Consider the following 24,324-nt stretch of genomic DNA (forward strand, 5'->3'; position numbering starts at 1 on the left):
TTGACTCCTGGACCAGATTTTTTTTTTTAATGGAACAATTGGGCAAACATGAATTAAGTTAAAAGATTAAATAACAGTATTGCATCAATGTTAATTTCCTGAATTTGATAACTGTACTGTGATTATATAAGTGAATGTCCTTTTTTTTTAGGAAAATTTACACTAAGTTTTAGTAAATTTACACTAAAATGTTTAGGGGTAGAAGAGCACCATGTCCACAATTACCTTAAAAGGTTTTGAAAAAAATATTTATTTATTTAGAGAGAGAAAGCTACTTTGGCAAAATGTCAATGTTTGTGGAATGTGGGTGAGGGGCCCACATGGGAATTCTCTATACTACGTACTACTATTTTTCTAACTATCTGTAAGTCTACAACGTATTTTTTTTTTAAGATTTAAGAATTTTAAGTAAATAAACTTGGTAGAAATATATATAAGTTAGCAATAAGCCATCTGCAATTTATTAAACTATATTATAGATAGAATCTGACAATCTAAAATTCACAAACATCCAGAATGTGTTCCTATATAATCTAAAGTATCAAAAACCAGAATTTGTCTTAATTTCTCTGTATACATATTTTACCATTAAGTAAATGTGTGTTGGGCAAATGACAAGATTTATTTTTATACAGACATACCTCATTTTACTGTGCTGTGCTTTACTGTGCTTTGCAGATACTGTGCTATTTTACAAATTGAAGGTTTGTGGCAATCTTGCATCAAGGAAGTCTATCAGCAACATTTTTCAAATAGCATTTGCTCACCTTGTGTCTCTGTGTCACAATTTTGGTAATTCTCACAATTTTGGAATGTTTTTCATTATTATGATATTTGTTATATTGATCTGTGATCAGTGATCTTTGATGTTAGTACTGTGATTGTTTTGGAGTGCCACAAATTTTGCCCATATAAGACAGCAAACTTAATCGATGAATGTTGTATCTGTTCCGACTGCTCCACCTAGTGACCCCTTCTCTCTCCCTCTCCTTGGGCCTCCCTATTCCCTGAGACACAACAATATTGAAATTAGGCCAGTTAATAACCCTACAATGGCCTCTAAGCATTGAAGTGAAAGGAAGATTCACACATCTCTCACTTTAAATCAAAAGGTAGAAATGATTAAACTTAGTGAGGAAGGCATGTCCAAAGCTGAGACAGGCCAAAAGCTAAGCCTCTTGCACAAAACAGCCAAGTTGTAAATGCAAATAAAAAGTTCCCAAAGGAAATTAAAAGCACTACTTCAGTGAACATACAAATGATAAGAAAGCAAAACGGTCTTATTGCAGATATGGAGTAAGTTTTAGTAGTCTGGATAGATGATCAAACCAAATACAACATTCCCTTAAGCCAAAGCCTAATCCAGAGCAAGACCCTAACTCTATTCAATTCTATGAAGGCTAAGAGGTGACAAAACTGTAGAATAAAAGTTCGAAGCTAGCAAAGGTTAGTTTATGAAGTTTAAAGAAAGGAGCCACCTCCAAAAACTAAAATTGCAAGGTGAACTGCCAACGGCCCAGCTCGCAAACTCCAGATATCAGGAGCAGCTCTGACCTGGAAACTCTAATCCAAACTAATCCAACTCATTAGGTGCAAGTCCTCTGCACAAGGTCCCTGAAGCTAGACTAAGGGTGAAAGAAGAGGTATAAATTCCATGAAGATAGAGACATTAGCTGTCAATCACATAGAGGTTAAAGGAAAGAAGCTGAATCTGAACCCCAGCAGTCTGACTCCAGGGCTTGTGTGCTTAACTGCATAACCAACAGTATGTGTTATGCAAAACTGCAGAATTTTTCAATTCCTGTCCAAGATGACAGAATAGAAGGGCCTTCAGCTTACTTCTTCTCATGACTCACTGCTGAACAACCATCGATTAAGAAGAGTGGAACCCACTAAAAAAGATATTTTACATCCAAAGACATAAGAAGAACCACAATAAGACAGTAGAAGGGGTGCACTCCTGATATAATAAAATTCCATACCCCCCCAGGTGTGTGGCCCACAAACTGGAGAACAATTATATCGCAGAAGTTCTCCCATAGGAGTGAGAGTTCTGAGCCCCACATCAGGCTCTGCAGCCTGGGGGTCTGGCATTGGAGGAGGAGCCCTCAGACCATTTGGCTTTGAAGGCCAGAAAGGCTTGATTGCAGAAGCTCCACAGGACTCCTGCAGAGACTTTGGAGACTCAGAAACAGAGACTCCACTCTTAGAGGGTGCACACAAGGTCCTGTGTGCACTGGTAGCCAGGGTAAAAGCAATGACTTCATAGGAGCCTGGGGCAGACCCACCTGCTGGTCTTGAAGGGTATTCTGCGGAGGCGGGAGGGTGGCTGTGGCTCACTCTGGGGACAACAACACTGGTGATAGTGCTACCAAGGGACATTCATTGGTGTGAGCTCTCATAGAGGCCAACATTTTGGCATCAAGACCTGGTCCCACACAACAGGCTGTAGGCTCCAGTGCTGGGATATCTCAGGCCAAACAACCAACAGGGTGGGAACACAGCTTCATCCATCAGCAGACAGGCTGCCTGAAGGGTTCCTGAGCACACAGCTGCCTCTAGACACACCCCTTGATACAGCCCTGCCCAACAGAAAGCCAAGACCCAGCTCCACCTACCAGTGGGTAGGCACTGGCTCCACCCACCAGGAAGCCTGCATAAACCTCTAGACCAGCCTCACCCACGAGGAGGCAGACACCAGAAGCAAGAAACCACAGTCCAGCAGCCAGTGGAACTGAGTCTACAAACACAGGTCAGAATCTACCCTGGGACCAGCTGGTCCCTGGCCCTCGGTGATGAGAGGGGACTGTACTACTGGGACACACAGGAAATCCCCTACAGATGGCCACTTCTCCAAGGTTGAGAAACATAACTAACCTTCTATATACATAAAAATACAAATAGAATTTTAGACAAAATGAGAAGACAGAGGAATATGTTCCAGACGAAGGAAAAAGATAAAACCCCAGAAGAACAACTAAGTGAAGTAGAGATAGGCAAACTACCCAAGAAAGAGTTCAGAGTAATGATAGTAAAGATGATCCAAGAACTCAGGAAAAGAATGGATGCTCAAGCAAGAACTTACAATAACTTTTTAACAAAGAGTTAGAAAATATAAAGAACAACCAAACAGAGTTGAAGAAAACAAAAATGAAATACACACTAGAAAGAATCAATAGCAGAATAAATGAGGCAGAGGAATAGACAAGTGAGCTGGAAGACAGAATGTTGGAAATCACTGCTGTGGAATAGAATAAAGAAAAGAGAATGAAAAGAAACAAAGACAGTTTAAGAGATCTCTGGGACAACATCAAATGTACCAACACTTGCAATATTGAGGTCCCAGAATGAGAAGACAGAGACAATGGGCCTGAGAAAATATTTGACGAGATAATAGCTGAAAACTTCCCTAACATTGGAAAGGAAACAGGAACCCAAGTCCATAAAACCACAGAGAGTCCCATACAGGATCAACCCAAGGAGGAACATGCCAAGACACATAATAACTTAACTGATAAAAGTTACAGATTAAGAGAAAATATTAAAAGCAACAAGGGAAAAGCAATAAATAACATACAAGGGAATCCCCAAAAGACTATCAGCTGATTTTTCAGTGAAAACACTACAGGCCAGAAGGGAGTGGCATGATATATTTAAGTGATGAGAGGGGAAAAACCTACAACCAAGAACACTCTACCCAGCAAGGGTCTCATTCAGATTTGACAGAGAAATCAAAAGCTTTACTGACAAGCAAAGTTAAAAGAATTCAGCACCACCTAAAACAATTTTACAACAAAAGTTAAAGGAACTTCCCTAGGCAGAAAAGAAAAGCCCACAACTACAAACAAGAAAATTATGAAATGGGAAAGCTCACTGGTAAAGGCAAACATAAAGTAAAGGTAGAAAATTATCCACACACAAATATGGTATCAAGACAAATAATCATAAGAGGAGAGTACAAATTCAGGATATTTGTAATGCATTTAAAATTAAGAGACCAGCAACTTAAAACAATCATGTATATATAGAGAGACTGCTATATCAAAACCTCATAGTAACCACAAATCAAACATCTATAACAGCTATACACACCAAAAAGAAAAAGAAATCCAACAAACACTAAAGTTAGTCATCAAATCACAAGAGAAGAGAACGAAAGAGGAAAGGAAGAAAAAAGACTTCACAAAAACAAAACCAGAGCAATGAACAAAATGGCAATAAGAACATATGTATTGATAATTACCGCAAATGTAAACAGATTAAATGCTCCAACCAAAAGACATACACTGCCTGAATGGATAAAAAACAAGACCCATATATATGTTGTCTACAACAGAGACCCACTTCAGATCTAGGGACAAATACAGACTGAAAGTGAGGGGATGGCAAAAGGTATTCCATGCAAATGGAAATCAAGAGAAAGATGGAGTAGCAATACTCACATCAGACAAAGTTAGACCTTAAAATAAAGACTGCTACAAGAGACAAAGAAGGACACTACATAATGATCAAGGGATCATTGTAAGAAGAAGATATAACCATTTTAAATATATATTCACCTAGCACAGGAGCACCTCAATATATAAGGCATATGCTAACAGCCATAAAAGGAGAAATTGACAGTAACACAATAATAGTGGGAGACTTTAACATCCCAGTTTCCTCAGTGGATCATCCAGAAAGAAAGTCAATAAGGAAACACAGGCCTTAAATGACACAGTAGATCAGATGCACTTAATTGATATCTATAGAGCATTCCATCCAAAAACAGCAGAATACATTCTTTTCATGTCCACATGGAACATTCCCCAGGTTAGGTCAAATGCTGGGCCACAAAGTAAGACTTGGTAAAGTTAAGAAAATTGAAATCATATCAAGCCTCTTTTCCAACCACAACACTATGAGATTAGAAATCAACTACAAGAAAAATACTGCAGAAACCACAAATACATGGAGGCTAAACAATAGGCTACTAAACAACCAAGAAAAAAAGAAGAAATCAAAAAATACCTAGAGATAAATGAAAATGAAGATGCAATGATCTAAAATATATGGGATGCAGCAAAAGCAGTTCTAAGAGGGAAGTTTACAGAGATACAAGCTTATCTCAGGAAAAATCTCAAACCTAACGTTACACTTAAAGCAACTAGAGAAAGAACAAACAAAACTAACAGTTATTACAGGAAAGAAATCAAAGAGATCAGAGCAGAAGTAAATGAAATAGAGATGAAGAAAACGATAAAAAAGATCAATGAAACTAAAATCTGATTCTTTGAAAAGATAAATAAAATTGATAAACCTTTAGCCAGACTCATCAAGAAAAGAGGGGAGAGAGGCCAAATCAATAAAATTAGAAATGAAAAACAGAAGTTACAATGGACACCACAGAAATACAAAGGACCATAAGAGACTAGTACAAGCAATTATATGCCAAGAAAATGGAAACTTAGAAGAAATAGACACATTCTTAGAAAGGTGCAATCTTCCAAGACTGAACCTGGAAGAAATAGAAAATATAAACAGACCAATTACAACTACTGAAACTGAATCTGTGATTTAAAAACTACCAACAGACAAAAGTCCAGGACCAGATGGCTTCACAGGCAAAGGCAAATTATATAAAACATTTACAGAAAAGTTAACACTATCCTTCTGAAACTGTTCCAAAAAACTGCAGAGGAAAGAACACTTCCAAACATTCTATGAGGCCACCATCACCCTGATACCAAAACCAGACAGATACCACAAAAAAAGAAAATTACCTGCCAATATCACTGATGAACTTAAGACACAAAAATTCTTAACAAAACATTAGCAAACTGAATCCAACAATACATTAAAAGGATCATATCCCATGATCAAGTGGGATTTATCCCAGGGATGCAGGGATTTTGAATACCCGCAAATCAATCACTGGGATACACCACATGAACAAATTGAAGATTAAAAACCATATGATCATCTCAATAGATGCAGAAAAAGCTTTAGACAAAATTCAACACCCAGTTATGATAAAAACTCTCCAGAAAGTGGGCATAGAGGAAACATACCTCAACATAATAAAGGCCATATATGACAAACCTACAGCTAACATCATACTCAACGGTGAAAGCTGAAAGCATTTCCTCTAAGATCAGGAACAAGACAAGGATGTCCACTCTCATCAGTTTTTTTTTCAATATAGTTTTAGAAGTCCTAGCTGTGGCAATCAGAGAAGAAAAAGAAAGAAAAGGAATCCAAATTGGAAAGGAAGAAGTAAAACTGTTACTGCAGATGACATGATACTATACAAAGAAAATCCTAGATATGCTAGCAGAAAACTATCAGAGCTCGTTAATGAATTCGGTGAAGTTGCAGGATACAGAATTAAAACACAGAAATCTGTTGAATTTTTATACACTAACAATGAAAAATCAGAAAGAGAAATTAAGGAAACAATCCCATTTACCATTGCATCAAAAGGAATAAAATACCTAGGCCTAAACCTATCTAAGGAGGCAAAAGACCTGTATTCTGAAAACTCTAAGATACTAAAGAAAGAAATCAAAGATGACACAAACAGATGGAAAGATACCATGTTCTTGGATTAGAAGAATTTATATTTTCAAAATGACTATACTACCCAAGGCAATCTACAGAGTCAATGCAATCCCCATTAAATTACCAGTGGCATTTTTCACAAAACTAGAACAAAAATTTTTTTAATTTGTATGGAAACATAAAAGACCCCAAATAGTCAAACAAATCCTGAGAAAGAAAAATAGAGCTGGAGGAATCAGGCTTCCTGAATTCAGAGTATACTACAAAGCTATGGTAATCAAGACAGTATGGTACTGGCACAGAAACAGAAATTTAGATCAATGGAACAGGATAGAAAGCCCAGAAATATACGCATGCACCTATGGTCAATTAATCTATAACAAAGGAGGCAAGACTATACAACAGAGGAAAGATTTCTCTTCAATAAATGGTGCTTGGAAAACTGGACAGCTACATGTAAAAAAAATGAAATTAGGATATTCTTTAACACCATACAGAAAAATAAATTCAAAATGGATTAAAGACCTCAATGTAACAACAGATACTATAAAACTCTTAGAGGAAAACATAGGCAGAACACTCTGACATAAATTGCAGCAATATCTTTTCTGAGCCGACTCTTAGAATAATGGAAATAAAAACAAAAATAAACAAATGGGACCTAATTAAACTTAAAAGCTTTTGCACAGCAAACGAAATCATAGACAAAATTAAAAGACAACCCACAGAATGGGAGAAAATATTTGCAAATGATGCAACAGACAAGGGATTTGTCTCCAAAATTTACAAACAGCTCATGCAGCTCAATATCAAAAAACAAACAACCCAATCAAGAAATGGGCAGAAGACCTAAATAGACATTTCTCCACAAAAGACATACAGATGGCCAAGAGGCACATGAAAACATGCTCAACATCACTAATTATTAGAGAAATGCAAGTCAAAATTACAATGAGATATCACCCCACACATCATCATCAAAAAGACTACAAATAGGGCTTCCCTGGTGGCGCAGTGGTTGAGAGTCCACTTGCCGATGCAGGGGACACGGGGTTCGTGCCCCAGTCCAGGAAGATCCCACATGCCATGGAGTGGCTAGGCCCGTGAGCCATGGCCGCTGAGCCTGTGCGTCCAGAGCCTGTTGCTCCGCAACGGGAGAGGCCACAACAGTGAGAGGCCCGCGTACCGCAAAAAAAAAAAAAAAAAAAAAAAGACTACAAATAATAAATGCTGGAGAGGGTGTGGAGAAAAAACCCTCCTACACTGTTAATGGGAATGTAAATTGGTGCACCCACTATGGAGAACAGTATGGAGATTCCCTTAAAACTAAAAGTAGAGCTACCACATGATCCTGCAATCTCACCCCTGGGCACATATCCAGAGAAAACCATAATTTGGAAAGATACATGTACCCCAATGTTCATTTCAGCACTATTTACAACAGCCAAGACATGGAAGTAATCTAATTGTCCATCAGATGACAGATGAATGGATAAAGAAGATGTGGTATATTGGAATGGAATGTTACTCAGCCATTAAAAAGAATGAAATAATGCCATTTGCAGCAACATGGATGGCCCTAGAGATTATCATACTAAAATGAATAAGTCAGACAGAGAAAGACCCATAGCATATAACATTGCTTATATGTGGAATCTAAAAAAAAATAACTTATATACAAAATATAATTAGACCCACAGACATAGAAAACAAACTTATGGTTTCCAAAGTAGAAGCGGGGATGAGTGATAAATTAGGAGTTTGGGATTAACATACACATACATACTAATCATAAAATAGATAACCAACAAGGACCAACTATATAGCACAGGGAACTATATTCAATATTTTGTAATAACCTATAAGGTAAATGAATCCAAAAAGGAATATATATATGCATGTGTGTGTGTGTGTGTATACATATGAATCACTTTGCTGTACACCTGAAACTAACACAACATTGTAAATCAACTATACTTCAATAAAAAAAAAAATTGCAAGTTCTGATGTTGAAGCTGCAGCAAGTTATTCAGAAAATCTAGCTAAGCTAATTAAGAAAAGTGGCTACACTAAATATTTTCAATGTAGATGAAAAGCCTTTTAGTGGAAGAAAATGCCACCTAGGACCTTCATAGTTAAAGAGGAAAAGTCAATGTCTGGCTTCAAAGGACAGGCTGACTCTCTTGTCAGGCTGATGCAGCTGGTGACTTTAAGTTGAAGCTAATGCTCATTTACCATTCTGAAAATCCTAGGGCCCTTAAAGAATTATGCTAAACTACTCTGCCACTGCACTACACTATAAATAGAGAAACAAAGTCTGGATGACAGGACATCTGTTTACAATATGGTTTACTGAGCATTTTAAGGCCACTGTTGAGACCTACCACTGAGAAAAAAAAATTCCTTTCAAAATATTACTGCTCATTGGTAATGCATCTGGTGACCCAAGAGCTCTTATGGAGATATACAATGAAATTAATGTTTTCACGCCTGCTAACACAACATTCATTCTGCAGCCCATGGATCAAGGAGTAATTTTGACTTTCAGGTTTCATTTTTTACGAAATAGATTTCATAAGGCTGCCATAGATAGTGATCCCTCTGATAGATCTGTGCGAAGTAAACTGAAAACCTTCTGGAAAGGATTCACCATTCTAGATGCATTAAGAACATTCGTGATTCATGGGAAGAAGTCAAAATACCAAAATCAACAGGAGTGTGAAGAAGTTGATTCTAACCCTCATGGATGTCTTTGAGATGTTCAATTTCAGCGGAGGAAGAAAATGCAGAAGTGGTGGAAATAGCAGGAGAACTAGAATTATAAGTGGAACCTGAAGATGTGACTGAATTGCTGCAATCTTATGATAAAACTTTAATGGATAAGGAGTTGCTTTTTATGGATAAGCAAAGAAAGTTGGTTTCTTGACATGTAATCTATTCCTGGTGAAGATGCTGTGAAGATTGTTAAAACGACAACAAAGTATTTAGAATATTACATAAATTTAGTTGATAAAGCAGCCGCAGGGTTTGAAAGGATCGACTCCAATTTTGCAAGAAGTTCTACTGTGGGTAAAATGCTACCAAACTAAATTGTGTGTTACAGTTGGTTGTGGTTCAGAATTGTGGTACAGAATTGTGGTACAGAATTGTGGTTCATGAAAGGAAGAATTGACTGATGCAGCGAACTTCACTGTTGTCTTATTTTAAGTAATTACCACAGACACCCTAACCTTCAGCAAGCACCTCCATGATCAGTCAGCAGCCATCAAAAGGGAGTCAAGATGCTTCACCAGCAAAAGGATTATGACTTGCTGAAGGCTCAGATGATGGTTAGCATTTTTTAGCAATAAAGTATTTTTTAATTAAGATATATCCTTTATTTAGACATAATGCTATTGCACACTTACAGAATAGTGTAAAAACTTTTATTTGCACTGGAAACCAAAAAATTTGTGTGACTTGCTTTATTGCAATATTTGCTTTATTGAAGTAGTCTGGAACTGAACTTGTAATGTCTCTGAGGTAGCCTGTATTTTATTCCCACCATACTTCTAGACCTCAGTTCTCTCATTTGTAAAACAACATGATTGAAATAGAAGATTTCAAGCACTGGTCCTCAATGCCAGTCCTCACCATGTCATGTCTGGTCTACAGCAAAATGGTGGGGCTGGGGTGGGGAGGCAGCAGGGGAGATGACATTGTTCATATGCATAAGTTTTAATAGTCTTACTTGGCAAAATAAGCTTACATGTTCCAGGAACTGTGCTGGGCACTTTACCTCTGTAATCCCAACAGCAACCCTAAGAGGTAGGTATTATTACTATTATACCTCTTTACATGAAGAACCACAGTTTAGAGAAGTCCCCAAGGATATATAGCTACTAAGTGGCAGATTCAAACCCCAGTCTATTAGTCTCCAAATCTCAGACTCAATCAAGTATGCAGCCAACTAGCTCCACTCTTTCTCCAGGACTTCTCAAATTTTCCATTAACTAGTCATAGATATTGCTTCTCCTTTTAACCTTAAATTCTGTGTCCTCCAAGTGTTGCTAAAATTTGTCCATATTCTTTCTCTCTCTCATATACAGACACACACACACACACACACACACAGACAAACACACACACACACAACACACAACACACACCTTACTTCCCTTCCTAATTCTATCTACTGAAGTAAAAAGGACTTTTATTAACCTTGATTTTTTTGTTTTGTTATGTTTTATTTCTTTCAATCTCCACAGGAATGTCCAGTTCCTGTTAAAGGTGGCTACCCAAGAGAATAGATACACTGACATCCTGTTTTAGGTGACATGAGGAGAATGAATAACCAGTTAAATTGAGTAGGAAACAGTGATAGTGAACATAAGAGAACTGTTCTCTTGGGCCCTGGTCCACTATATCTGTCTATTATATCTGTTCTTTTCAACATAGAATTTCTCCAGAGAAGCTGCCAGTTGCCTAACCTCTTCATTCATAAATTTAAGATCACATTACACTGTAAACATTAGCAGGTCATATGTTACAGCATTCCTCAAAGGCTTTTTTTTTTCAATTTTTTCTTCCCTTGTAATGTTACTAATTCCATACAAGGCAATCTGATTAAATACTATTCATATTCTCTAGAATATTCACAATTATTTACATTTCTTTACTTAACAGGGATAGTAATGATATAAAAATTTCAGCACAATTTTCTTTATGTCCAAAAGTAGCTAGCTTATTTGTAGCCAAATTTTATTGACCCTATATGAACTCATCACTTCTAAGTAACCAGCTTGAGACTGCTGGTTAAATCCATAATGACTTTGAGATTCTTTCATAATTGACCTACTCTGTTCTGTTTACTTCCACATGTAAATATAAAGCTTTAAATCTCCTTTCTTTCTTCTCATTAAAGAACAAAGTTTGTATGGGTGAAGGAAGAGGTGAAAAAATTCAACACTAATGGCAAATCCAAGGAAGCCTTTAAGACACTTTTATTTTTTTAAGTTGCTATTTGTGTCTAACAATTCTTATTTGCTTGCCAACTCTAAAAGGAGCACTAAGGAAGTTGATATTAATTAAATTTACTATTTAAGTGTTCAACTGATAAAGAAAATAGCTAGTTTTGTAGGTATCATCTATTTACACAATAAAGTTCTCTAAAAGATGTCCCTTATAGAAAAATTATTTACAATGATATATATTGCTTCATGACTTAAGGTTTTAGCTTATGACTTTTCCATAAAACATATTATAAAGTCCCCAGTATTCATGTTTCAGGGTTCTTAGAGATACACTAATCATTGGCTGACTCTTTTTTAGGCTTTTTCTAAAGAGGAAAAACTACAAATACCAAAAATTAAATTAATATTTAATTTCAAATTTTGAGACAGATTGAAATTTAAAAAATAAAGCCTAACCATGAAAGTAGAAATATATTTACTTTAACCAGTATACTCTTTATACCAGTTTATTACTTAAAACTGTAAAAATCTTACTTAAAATTTAGTTGCTCTTCCCAAAGTTCAGTAAAAAAATATGCCCTTCAAGTTTTTTTGAATATTTCACTGAATTAATATTAAATAAATGGAATAATATACCAAGCTGTTAATAAACACTTCGACACAAATGCCAATAATAAATGCACAATCACGAAAGCCCAGAAAAATTATATCAACAACCTACAGACGTAAAACAAGTTTAAATAATTTTCCACATAATAAGTACAAAGTCCACATTTGTAGTGAAGTTCAGTATATTTCATTTTAGTGATAATCAGAATGGATTTCGTTGAGATGTGGATAGACACTGAAGATAATTGTAAATGACTGCCCATGGTCAGTCTCATTTTAGAAAATAAAGAGCCAAATGGCATTACATTTAAATTCATCATGAAATTTTCATAATGGAGTTAGCTTTAAACACCTGGAGGCATCCTTGTATGATAAAAGAGAAATAGCCAGAAGGAAGAAAGGATAAAAAAATGGCCATTTCAGTATCCAGCCCACATCTACTTGTAAGTAACACTACTGGAGTACATTTTTAGGGAGATGTCAGATAATAATTTCTGCTTTTATTAATGAAAATCTCCACTTACCGTAGCTTCATTGCAAACCGTGCACTTAACCACATGCTGGTGAAGCTTGCCATCCAAATTGATGAGAGATTGGCACACGCGGCAGTTTATTACTGGAATACCACTGGCATCTGGACTGGCAATGGCTGTATACGGAGGTGGGAGTTCCGCTAAAAAGATATTAGCCACTGAATCAGAGTCTCAGAGATATTACGGCTGGTTTGAGCAAATAAGCAATAGAAGTAAAGAAGGAAAACTATCAAAATTCTCCTGTTCTTTATGTTTTTAAAGCTGGCCAACATAATATAGTTTCAGAGCAGAAACACATATAGGCCTATATTGCGAAGTAGAATAATTCTTAGCTCCTAAAATCCAAATCACACCTGCCTACATTTACACCTTTTATTAACCTATACTTGAAACATTCACTCAATTTCTATGTGCAAATTCATAGAGTTTGTAATAGGAAGGTGATAATTTATGCCTAAAAGTAAAAATCTTACACTAATGATCTGACTCCCAAGAAACAGAAATAGTCAATGAAGACAAAGCTTTAAAATCACTTACATATATACATATACATAAATTGTGTAGTTGTCGTGCTCTGTTTATACTAGAAGCAGTATAATAACTGCTGAGTATGACAAGAACAAAATAGGGTTTTGGTGGCAGTCAAGGAGAGACAAAAACGAACCCAGGAAAACTAAACATATCAACATGGAACATGTTTTAATTAGAATGGAATTATGCTAATTTCAGAGAAAAAACAAGAATGAAGTAAATTTAACAATTTTTATCTCAAACTTTCACCTAACATTAAAAATCTAGAAAATGTATCAAAGTATTTATGGGTAAAAAATATATTGTCTGGGATTTAATTTAAATACTCCAAGAAAAAAATGGGTTAATAGATGCAACAAGAGTAGCAAAATGTCTATATTTATGAATATAAAGACACAGAAGGTCATTTTGCTCTTACTACTTTTGTGTATGTTTGAAAATTCTGAAAATACAAAGATACATACACACACACACACACACACACACACACACACACACACACTGCTTTTTGAGAGTCCTTAAGTCGACTGATTGGGTAGAGGGTAGAAGCCCAATTTCAGAACTGTGTTAATCTACCAGAAGTATATATTTGTTACAAAAGTTAGAGAAAAAGAATCTAGATATACTATTCCAGAATGGGATTTCTAAAGGGGACTGCCTAGCCTCATTTTGTAGCTATCTTAATTACAGGAATAGGAGCCCCTTTCAAGGTAAGATTTTGTCATAGGCCATCTAGAAAAGGCTATGCCTCAACACATGATTGAATCCCCACTAAAGAGAACTGATAGTTCAAGGGGCTACTGTGACACTGTAAAATACAAAAACAATACCTAATCATGAAAAGAGCTATTTTTGAAATAGAGATTTTTCTATCCACTGGATTAGATTCTGAACTCTATGATAGTCTGAAATGAGTTAGAGCACAGCACATTATGGTATGTTTAAAATCCACATATTACCACCTAGCATCCTTAGGGTATATCAGGTAGATTTTTTAGACTTGCAAAGAATTAACAACAAGTGTTATCCATTCAAATATTCATAATAAACCAAATTTCTCCAGCAGCCAAGGCTCTGAAAGAGGTCACATTGAAATGACAATATGCACACATCCCTGGAAGTGTTATACCAGAACACTGCCAAACACTAAATTTAAAAAGAAGCTATAGATGTCTAAATTATAAAAATAGTTTTATAATTTATAAAACTATAAATTAGGTACACAAAAAGCTGCTCAACATCACTAATTATTAGAGAAACTCAAATCAAAACTACAATGAGGTATCACCTCACACCAGTTAGAATGGGCATCATCAGAAAATCTACAAACAATAAATGCTGGAGAGGGTGTGGAGAAAAGGGAACCCTCTTGCACTGTTGGTGGGAATGTAAATTGATACAGCCACTATGGAGAACAGTATGGAGGTTCCTTAAAAATCTAAAAATAGAATTACCACATGACCCAGCAATCCCACTACTGGGCATATACGCTGAGAAAACCATAATTCAAAAAGACACATGCACCCCAATGTTCAATTGCAGCACTATTTACAATAGCCAGGACATGGAAGCAACCTAAATGCCCATTGACAGATGAATGGATAAAGATGTGATACATATATACAATGGAATATTACTCAGCCATAAAAAGGAACGAAATTGGGTCATTTATAGAGACATGGAATGGGCCATAGAGACTGTCATACAGAGTGCAGTAAGTCAGAAAGAGAAAAACAAATACCGTATATTAACGCATATATGTGGAATCTAGAAAAATGGTACAGGTGAACCAGTTTGCAAGGCAGAAATAGAGACACAGATGTAGAGAACAAATGTATGGACACCAAGGGTGGTGGGGGTGGGATGAATTAGGAGACTGGGATTGACATATATACACTAATATGTATAAAACAGATAAGTAATAAAAACGTGCTGTATAAAAAATAATAAATAAAATTCAAAAAACAAACAAACAAAAAATAGTTTTAAATCCTTGAAAGAATTTAAGGTTGATGCAGAATGACCTGTAATGTATTAATCAAGAAGAAAAAACAGGTTAAAGGATCAATGTGTCAAAATACATTTGAGCCTGTGCAACTTGCAGATTACTTTATCAGATCTTGGTAAAGAAGGTATTGTTCTGGGAAAAAGCATACACACCTCAGTAGAAATTCAACACACACTGCCTGGTGTGTAATAATAATTTTTTTAGAAATAATTATTAGCAATAGCGTTATTAATAAAAGTTTCTTCTTTTGCCTTTTCCTTGAGTTATAAAGTAACATAAAGTAGGTCTCCCATTAATACCAGGTTTCCACCTTACATAGTGTGATAGAAAAGAAATTTAAAGACAAGATAATTTCACAAAGAAAACAAGGGTATTGAGGGTGAGGGGAAGAGGCCACACATTGCAGCTACATATAAGGATGGTAAAACTCATTCACTCCAACAGGCAAAAGTTTTGTTCAGTGGAATCTCCTAAAGATTTTAATGGTTGATCTTTTTTGGTTCTGATATGTTTGAAGTGTATCAGAACCAACAAGACCCTGTGAACTTTTCCTCTAAGATTTGTACTATATAATTTTTAACCTGTAAAATAAAAAAAGCTTTCAATGACAAAAATATGCCAGAATCTTCTGGAGGCTTGGGAAGTGGAAGGAGGGGGAAAGAATGAGTGAGGATTAGGAGTCTAAAATGGGAAAGACTATAAGCTCCATGAGGCCAAGGTCATGTTTGGCTTGTTCAGGACTGATACAGCACTTGTTATAAGTGCTTGGTCTATGATAGTTGCTCACTAAATATTTATTGAATGGATGATGGATGAATAAATGAATGAATAACTGAATCACTGAAATTTATCAGGCTCATCTATTTCTCCTGGGAAAATGATACTAAGTATATTACCACTACTCTCCTTGAAGAGGAGCTAGGGTCCTAGCAGGGGAGTACAGCATGACTGAAAAAAAGGCTCTCTTCTATATATAGAATACCCTCTCCAAATCATGCACTGAGAGAGGGAAGTGGACAGGGGACACTGGCCTGGCCCACCAGATAAGTACAATCAATCCAAGAGATCAATAGAATGACAGATGTTGCAGCCTAACTGCTCCACTAAACAGTGCTTTCAGGCCTATAATTTCAATTTTCTGTCCATTAATTACTTTAGCACTAAACTGATTTAGAGATATTTCTTGTACTTTTATGCCAAGGAAACCTTGACCTACAACTCCATCTCCTCTTGTAAAGGACTTGTAATTACAGAAATTTATTTCACCGTCAGTAAACCTGCAATAATTAACAACTTAGATTGTTCATTTCGTCTCTGTTCACTTTAAAACAGTCAACAGATCACCACTATTATACCTATTTTAAATTTCTGCCTTGGATAAAAAGTCCACTGTAATCTCAGAACTTGGGATCATTGGATATTAAGAGTCACAAAAGTTCTTCATTTTGGAAGAGTCTTACTTGTTATTTAAACAATGATCATATTCTCTATGGGGTTTGCCTAAGTGAAAAATCTTTTTTCTCCAAGTGAGCAGTATTTGTTAGACCAGTAGTCCTCAAACCTGAAAAACCCCCTCAAAGTTCCAGAATTATACAGTGTTAGAAATTCAAGCAATCTTAGTCTAGTATTTAGTCTAATTTCTTCATTTTATGGAAGAGAAAACTGAAGACCAGGGATTCTGACTTCTTAGTAGACTTTTATATAGCACTTCAGCAAAGCCAAGAGCTGACTCTTCTCCCAGAGGTCACTCCATAATGACAGCTGCCTCTCTTAATGAATATGATTTAATATAGGGAAAAGATGTAAGGACTAATGGGCATTCTGCACAAATACTTAGACAAGAATCAGATCTGAGTTAAAGGGGATTAGGAGGAGGAGAAAGAAGAGTCAGGGAAAATGAAAATTAGAACATAATATGAAGAAAGAATTAGTTCATGATAAAAAATTCACAGGGCTTCCCTGGTGGCGCAGTGGTTGAGAGTCCGCCTGCCAATGCAGGGGACACGGGTTCGTGCCCTGGTCCGGGAAGATCCCACATGCCGCGGAGCGGCTGGGCCCATGAACCATGGCCGCTGAGCCTGCACGTCCGGAGCCTGTGCTCCGCAACGGGAGAGGCCACAACAGTGAGAGGCCTGCGTACCGTGAAAAAAAAAAAAAAAAAAAAGGGGCTTCCCTGGTGGCGCAGTGGTTGAGAGTCCGCCTGCCGATGCAGGGGACAAGGGTTCGTGTCCCGATTCGGGAAGATCCCACATGCCGCGGAGCGGCTGCGCCCGTGAGCCATGGCCGCTGAGCCTGCTGCTCCGCAACGGGAGAGGCCACAACAGCGGGAGGCCCGCGTACCGCAAAAAAAAAAAAAAAAATTCACAGAAAAACTGAGACTCCTAAAAGAGACAAGACAAAATAACATAGATCACAAGGCATGCATAATGGTCTTCCTTAAAACACTCAAAAGGAACCATTATTATTCTATAAACCCACAAGTGATCAAATTACACTTTTCCATCATAAACATCAACCTAATTAATCTATTTTATGCCCAAAAGCTCCTCTTTCCTGCTAATTCATGCTGGTGTAATAAACCATACTTCATTTTTTACCAGATATACCCAGATATAGCATTTTAAAGGTTGCAAATGTTTTGCTGGATAGCTCTGATCTTTATTATCTCAGTTATTCCTTTATAAATCTCTGCAGTGGCAATATTTTCCAGTTTAATTCACTTACTTCACTAATACAGTCTTATATGCAGTCCTTACTCTTGATAAAGATGTACCAAAGTTGAAAAATGACATCAGATTAAAATGAGAGATCATTTAGAACACTATGATTATAGGATGAGCAAGAAAAGTATAAAGGACCAGCCTGTGAGGAAAGCTCTGGCTTTTTCTCCTCCATAGGATTTTTGTGGATAGTATGGTTAGGGACAGGTTGCGCTTGGCTGCTATGGGATATCTACTTCCTGTGTAAAACCTCTCCAGTCCAGTTCAACACAGAGAAAGGGAAGACCACCTTCTGTTCCTCCCCTCTCTGAAACCAAATAAATAAAACTATTCCAGGAGACTCTTGGATTTTTCTAGAACCATTATACCCTCATAAGGATCCATCTGGCTAAAGTCAGTTTGGAAGGTAAATGTCCCAGCTATTAGGCTACTGAATCTCAGCTCCAAATCCACCCTTCTATGCTTTGTCATGCTGGTGCTAAAACTCTCCAAACCACATTTTTTCTTTGCCAGCTGGCTGCAGGTTATGTTTTGTTAATAGGAGGTGATAAACAGAACCTGCAAGGTTGAAGGAGGAAGAAGGGACTTGTAGCCCTTTCTCCAGGTGTACAAAATCTCCAGGGCTGAGACATCACCACCAGTGGGCTGGTACCTCTGAGAAGTCATGTTTCAGTTATGTTCCTCTAAATTACTAAATTTTAATAATTCCAATCTCTTCCCTTTGTTCTCACAACCCTAGAGGTAATAGCTGCTTCCTGCATTTAATACCTATTTGATAAGTTAGAGTAATATCTTTACCTTTTAGTTACCTACTTAACAACTTTATACCAAATTAATTCTTTCTGTTATATTATATTGTTTGGTTTCTATCTTCAGGTCCTAACTGTTATAAAACTCATACCAGGTGTAATCCCAGGAAACAGACCCTCAAAAATGGGATTGGAGAAATGGGTTGGTCATGCCTTGGGCTTGAATGCAGTGCTGAGCTCCTTTACCAGTGAGACATGGTATGGTAGTGATTGATGGCATGCAGTGGCATCCTGGTGAATCAGATTATCTCCTATATATGATTGTGATATTTGAGGCTCCTTTACTTGACCATTATGGCAGTAATAATTACTGTATGGATTGTGATATGGGGTAAAATGAGAATCTCAGGTCTTTAAACTCTCAGCACAAGTCATGGTCACAGAACTTCTATTGCAGCCCTAAAAATACTGCTTATTTCTAATTGTCACAGGGCTTATATTGCTGAAAATCAAACACAAAATTTAATTGTATAGATAGCTAAATTATAAGGTCAGGGAAACCCACAGCCTTACCAAGTCTGCCATGTGAAACTGAGGACACTGATTGCAAAGAAGTGGAACTCTGAAACTTGGAATGGGGCCATCTAGTTGTACCCAAACAGAGCTGAGAATCCTACACTCCTGAGTCACTCTGAGCCTCCCCTGTGAGTGGAGCACAACATTTCTTCTTATATCTGAGAACATGAGCCTCCTTTTAATGGAAAACTGTAATAACCTCACCTGAAGTAGTTGTCTTACAAGGAAATGACCATTTTTCTTAAGACCCATCATCAAACCCCTTGTTGCCTCAAGACCCATAAACTAGGATCAGATCTCAACAAGCTTTAGGAGGACAAGTACAAAGTGTGACTCAGAAAGAAGCAACTAATACATCAAGAGAATTGCAATGTTTTGATAATATATATTGTCAGAAACCTGGAGAATATGTGTGGGAGTGAATCCTATGGGGGTTAAAGCAAAGAGGATGGAATATAACACTGAGTTGAGCCAAATTTAACAATCCTGGTGTACTTGACAAATGTTCTGGTTTCAATGTTTGTTTGAAATCTGGAAGTGGCTCTATCAGTTTACTTTTTGGTTTGATGAGACTTGGCCTTACATTCAATGAGGCTGAAATGTCAAAACATCCCTAGCATGATGCAGAAGAAGCAATCAAAGGTTTAAGGAGTCAGGAATATTAGAGTGAGTTTATCATATGAAATCTGCATCCCACACCCCACTACATCCCCTGAGAGGACCCAGAAGATATGCCTTTAACTAAGGCATTGATTTATACATTACTTAGGGGAACACAAGCATTCTGCTGTGGTGGCTCTCCTACATAGGCCAGGCATTACAGTGCAGGATGACTCCAATTGAGACCATGGAATCCCAGAGTAACAGAGGCCAAATGGCAGCACTTAAAAGTCAAAGAAAAAGTGGGTACATTTAATGTAATGGGAAATAGTGGATATTAGAAAATTTTGATCCATGAGGACCTTTGGCAGTGGCTCATTGAAATAAGCCTAAGAATGAAATGGATGGGTAACCTACACAAATGTTACTTGGTTATATATAATAGAAAAATCTAGGTCTTAAAATCAGCAACCTGACTTGAGTAGCCACAGTGACGAGTCCTAGTTTTTCAACCAGTTTCCAACAAAGCTAATTCACAGACCCAGAGCATCTTTATTGAGGGTTTGTTGATGTCTCTGACAAGTGATCCAGCAACACTACTATAAGTATATATTATAAATCTCCAAGTCTCCCCCAAAGACCTGAGATCATTTACTAGAGTGACTATTCACTGGGGAAAAAGAAAATACCCAGATATTTCAGGTATCACTAGAAACCGGCTCATAGATGGTGTTAATTCCTCAAGACTCAAAACTCCAATGTGGGCGGCCTGTCAGAGAGATTATGTAGATGGTCATCAGGTTACAGATGGAGTCTTGCCCCAGATCCACCCATAGTGGTCCCAGTAAATCTGGGTACCCACGCTGAAGTTATTTTCCCAGTTTCTGAATATATTATTGGAACAGACATTCTTGTCAACCAGCAAATACCTAAATTGGTTCTCTGGCCCACAGATTAAGGTAGGAAGGGTCACACAGAGGGTCCCTGTATCTTCTACTAAGAGCAGCCAGCTCCACATTCCCTGGAAGGACTACAGAGGCAGTGCTACTATGAAAGATGTAGGAGTGGTAATAACTGTCACATCTTCATTCAACTCACTCATTTTCTAAGTTTGACTGCTGCTCCAGGGCAATTCTAGTTTTGTAACTGAGGAGACGTGATATAAGCCCCCTCTATGAGCTCTGATGCCAGAGGAAGTCAAGAGGCCTTCAGCTATAGTTAGGCAAAAAGCAGCAGCCAGCCAGGCCCTCTATGGTGGATTTCCAAGAGTTAGTTAGCACTCAGTCACAAGTACTTAGCATCTGTTCTGTACCAGGTACTGTACTGGATGTATGTCAGGGATACAAAGGAGAAGAAGGCATACCCCAGGGCTCAAAGAGCTCACATTCTTAACATGTAGAAAGACAGTAAAACTACAAGTACAACTTGGTGTGGTAAGTGTTCTAACAAGGATATGCACACACGGGGCTTTGGGAGTATAGAAGAGGGCATATAAACCTGACTAAGGCGCAGTGTGTCAGGAGTGAGGTGTAGGGGCGGAAGAGAAAAGTCACCCTAGCACAATTTAGCATTCAAGTACTGCAATCTTTCTATATATTTTAACCATCAACTCCTTTCTCCAAACTGCAGCTCTAGAAAAACAGCTATACCTTATTAAGTTTGGTCGTGAAATCAGCTTGGCACCAATACCAATCTACATCCTAGTGCCTCTAGTATTGCTTGTAGGCGCTTATGTGGGTCCATGGTAGACCCCAAGGCAACAACAAACTGGGTATTCTTATACAGCTGGTGATGATGAGTACTGAATTCCACTATGGGTAGCTTATCTGCCATTTTTCCCTCCCTAAGTGGTCTTAGGCATTTGGGTTGTATCAAAATGCTGCCATATAACTGGAGATACTGGCAAGAAATGCCCAGTGACCTGCCAATGACAAATTCCCAGATGACAAAAACTTCTGCTCTGTCTTTTCTATTTCTCATTAGGCAATATTTTTACCTCATTCTAGTGCATTTCATTTGTGGTACTAGTACTTCCTTCCAGTATTGGCAGTTAATAAGTTACATATTCTCTCATTTTATCAACTACTGTGCTTATTTTTATTGAAAATACAATTTTTTCTGACACGATTTATGTGAAATCATATTGTTTGTATATGCATGGCTCCATTCTTAATTTTTTTTTACAATATTGCTTCCAAGAAAGCATGTGTTTCAAGAAAAATATAGAGATACTAATTTTTAGTACAGAAAAACAAATTGTTTCCAAGGCAAAAAATGTACCTGCCTAGAAATTTAGAAACTCTTCCCATAGCCAGAGGAGGTAACAGATTCCTACTCTGTCACTCTTCCTAGACAGCTCATTTTCACTCTTACAGACTTGCTTTTTCTAAGAGAAAGCAAGACACTCCTTTGCATATACCTACTATACACACTAAATGATAACTTGCAGGTTACAAGTATTCATGAATCACAGTTATAAAATGTACTTAAATATAACTGAACCCAAAATTTGTTTTAAGACATTTTAGATGAGAAAATATGAGGGGGGAAATTACCTCAGTATATGGGGAAGGGAAAAAGTTCAACTGGATTTGCAATGTTTTATTTGCTTCAATATATGAAACAGTATGGCATAATGTTAAGGTCTGATAGAATTAGATGATGATATATGAATGATTATATTATACTCAGTATTTTTCTATCTTGAAATATTTCACTCATTTTTTAAAAAATGACCTAGTGATTAACAGATTATAGATAAAAGTCACCAGTTTAGTAATTTTAGAATTTGGGACATATTCATCATAAATCTAAGCAAAATCGGATAGATACAATATATGGAGTGAACTGAACCTCTTAGAAACAGTATTTATTTTTTAAGCATATTTAGTGAATAAACCCCTTAAATTCTAGTGCTTAGATATTTCTACCACATGGGTCAATTAAATTTTATTTTAAAATATAGCGATTAATAAAAAAAATCCAGAAGTTAATCCATTAAGAGGAGAGTTCTTCATTGTAGCCAGCAGGAAGTATAGTGATGGAGATCCTTCCTTTGCTATGTGGGCATTTCTAATGAAACAAATGGATTCAGCTACATGCTCTGCTGGATCACTTCCATTTTTTGTTCTCATGTTCTTCTGTAAACCTGTAAAACCTTCACTATCTAAGTGACTTCAAAATCACCATGATGGCATCCTTCTTTATTTTCTCACTCATTCATTCATACGACTGATCCTTGTTCAGTATAAGATCAAGTGCAAGAGACTATGTAGGACTCACAGATAAAAGATACAAGAATCCTGTCTCCCTCCTTGTCTTCCTTGATAAGGTCATGTACACAAATAAGTATTAAAATATATAGTAGAAATGTTGAGAGATATTGCTTTGGGAACATATATCGTCCAGTAACAGAGATTAGAAAGGATTACATGGAAAGAAAGGACTTTGACGAATGGATAGAATTTGAATGCTTCAGTTTCTAAAATCCCTTTCCTACTTATCTACCCATAGGAAGCAAAAAGTAAATCCTCATCTAGAGAAGACCAGAAGTGCCTAATAAATGATACTGGTATGAGGCAACGAGCATGGTCTTAGGAAAAAGCAGATACATATAGTGATACATTTCCCATATCAAAACAGGATTCTTCCTATTAAGATCTTGACAAGTGGGAGTAATGGACCAAATCAAACACAATGAAATATAAGGTTCCACTGCAAGGACCTGTATAGAGATGTGGGGACATGGTCTAAAAAATAGCATTTGTTACATTGTTCAGGGTCCTAGTGAAGGATAAACTCTACAAGGATCAATAACATAATGTGGCCAAAGTGCTTTCTGATACATTAAATTTTTATTAGTAACATATTTCCATGGCTCAAAAATCAATATTAATGTAAAAAATATATGCTTAGAATTGTTACTCCAATTTCTGTGCCAATCTACCACGCCCCACTTCAGAGATTTACACTTAAATTACTATTTTTTTAATCCTTTCAGTGTTTCTTTAGCCTGGTACAGGTAATATATACCTGTAATATGTAATACACATATTCTTTTTTCTCCATCTTTCGTACAAAAAAAGGGAATATGGGGCTTCCCTGGTGGCGCAGTGGTTGAGAGTCTGCCTCCCGATACAGGGGACATGGGTTCGTGCCCCGGTCTGGGAAGATCCCACATGCCGTGTTGTGGCTGGGCCCGTGAGCCATGGCCGCTGAGCCTGCGCGTCCGGAGCCTGTGCTCTGCAACGGGAGAGGCCACAACAGTGAGAGGCCCGTGTACAGCAAAAAAAAAAAAAAAAAAAAAAAGGGGGAATATGCCTTCCTCATTCTTCATCTTGCTTTTTTCACTTTATATCTTGGCAACCTTTCCACAATGGTACGTAGAGTTTCCTCATTTCTTTTCCAGCTGCACAGTGTTCCAGTTTGTGGGTGTATCACAGCTTATTGTGGTGGTTTTAAAATATTAAATTTTAAAATGCAAATTCTTTGATACTCATCCCATTA

General features: G+C 37.1%; 1 protein-coding gene across 1 annotated transcript in view; it reads right to left on the reverse strand.

The window, feature by feature from the left end:
- The window catches only part of PIP4P2 (phosphatidylinositol-4,5-bisphosphate 4-phosphatase 2), a 93,235-nt gene that overhangs the window by 57,820 nt on the left and 11,091 nt on the right, over positions 1–24,324 (reverse strand). The window contains exon 2 of the mRNA XM_065895537.1: positions 12,626–12,774. Coding sequence (XP_065751609.1) covers positions 12,626–12,774 — 149 coding nt within the window. The remainder of the gene's footprint in view (positions 1–12,625; positions 12,775–24,324) is intronic.

Source organism: Phocoena phocoena, chromosome 17 (assembly GCF_963924675.1).
Source record: "Phocoena phocoena chromosome 17, mPhoPho1.1, whole genome shotgun sequence".
Taxonomy (NCBI): domain Eukaryota; kingdom Metazoa; phylum Chordata; class Mammalia; order Artiodactyla; family Phocoenidae; genus Phocoena; species Phocoena phocoena.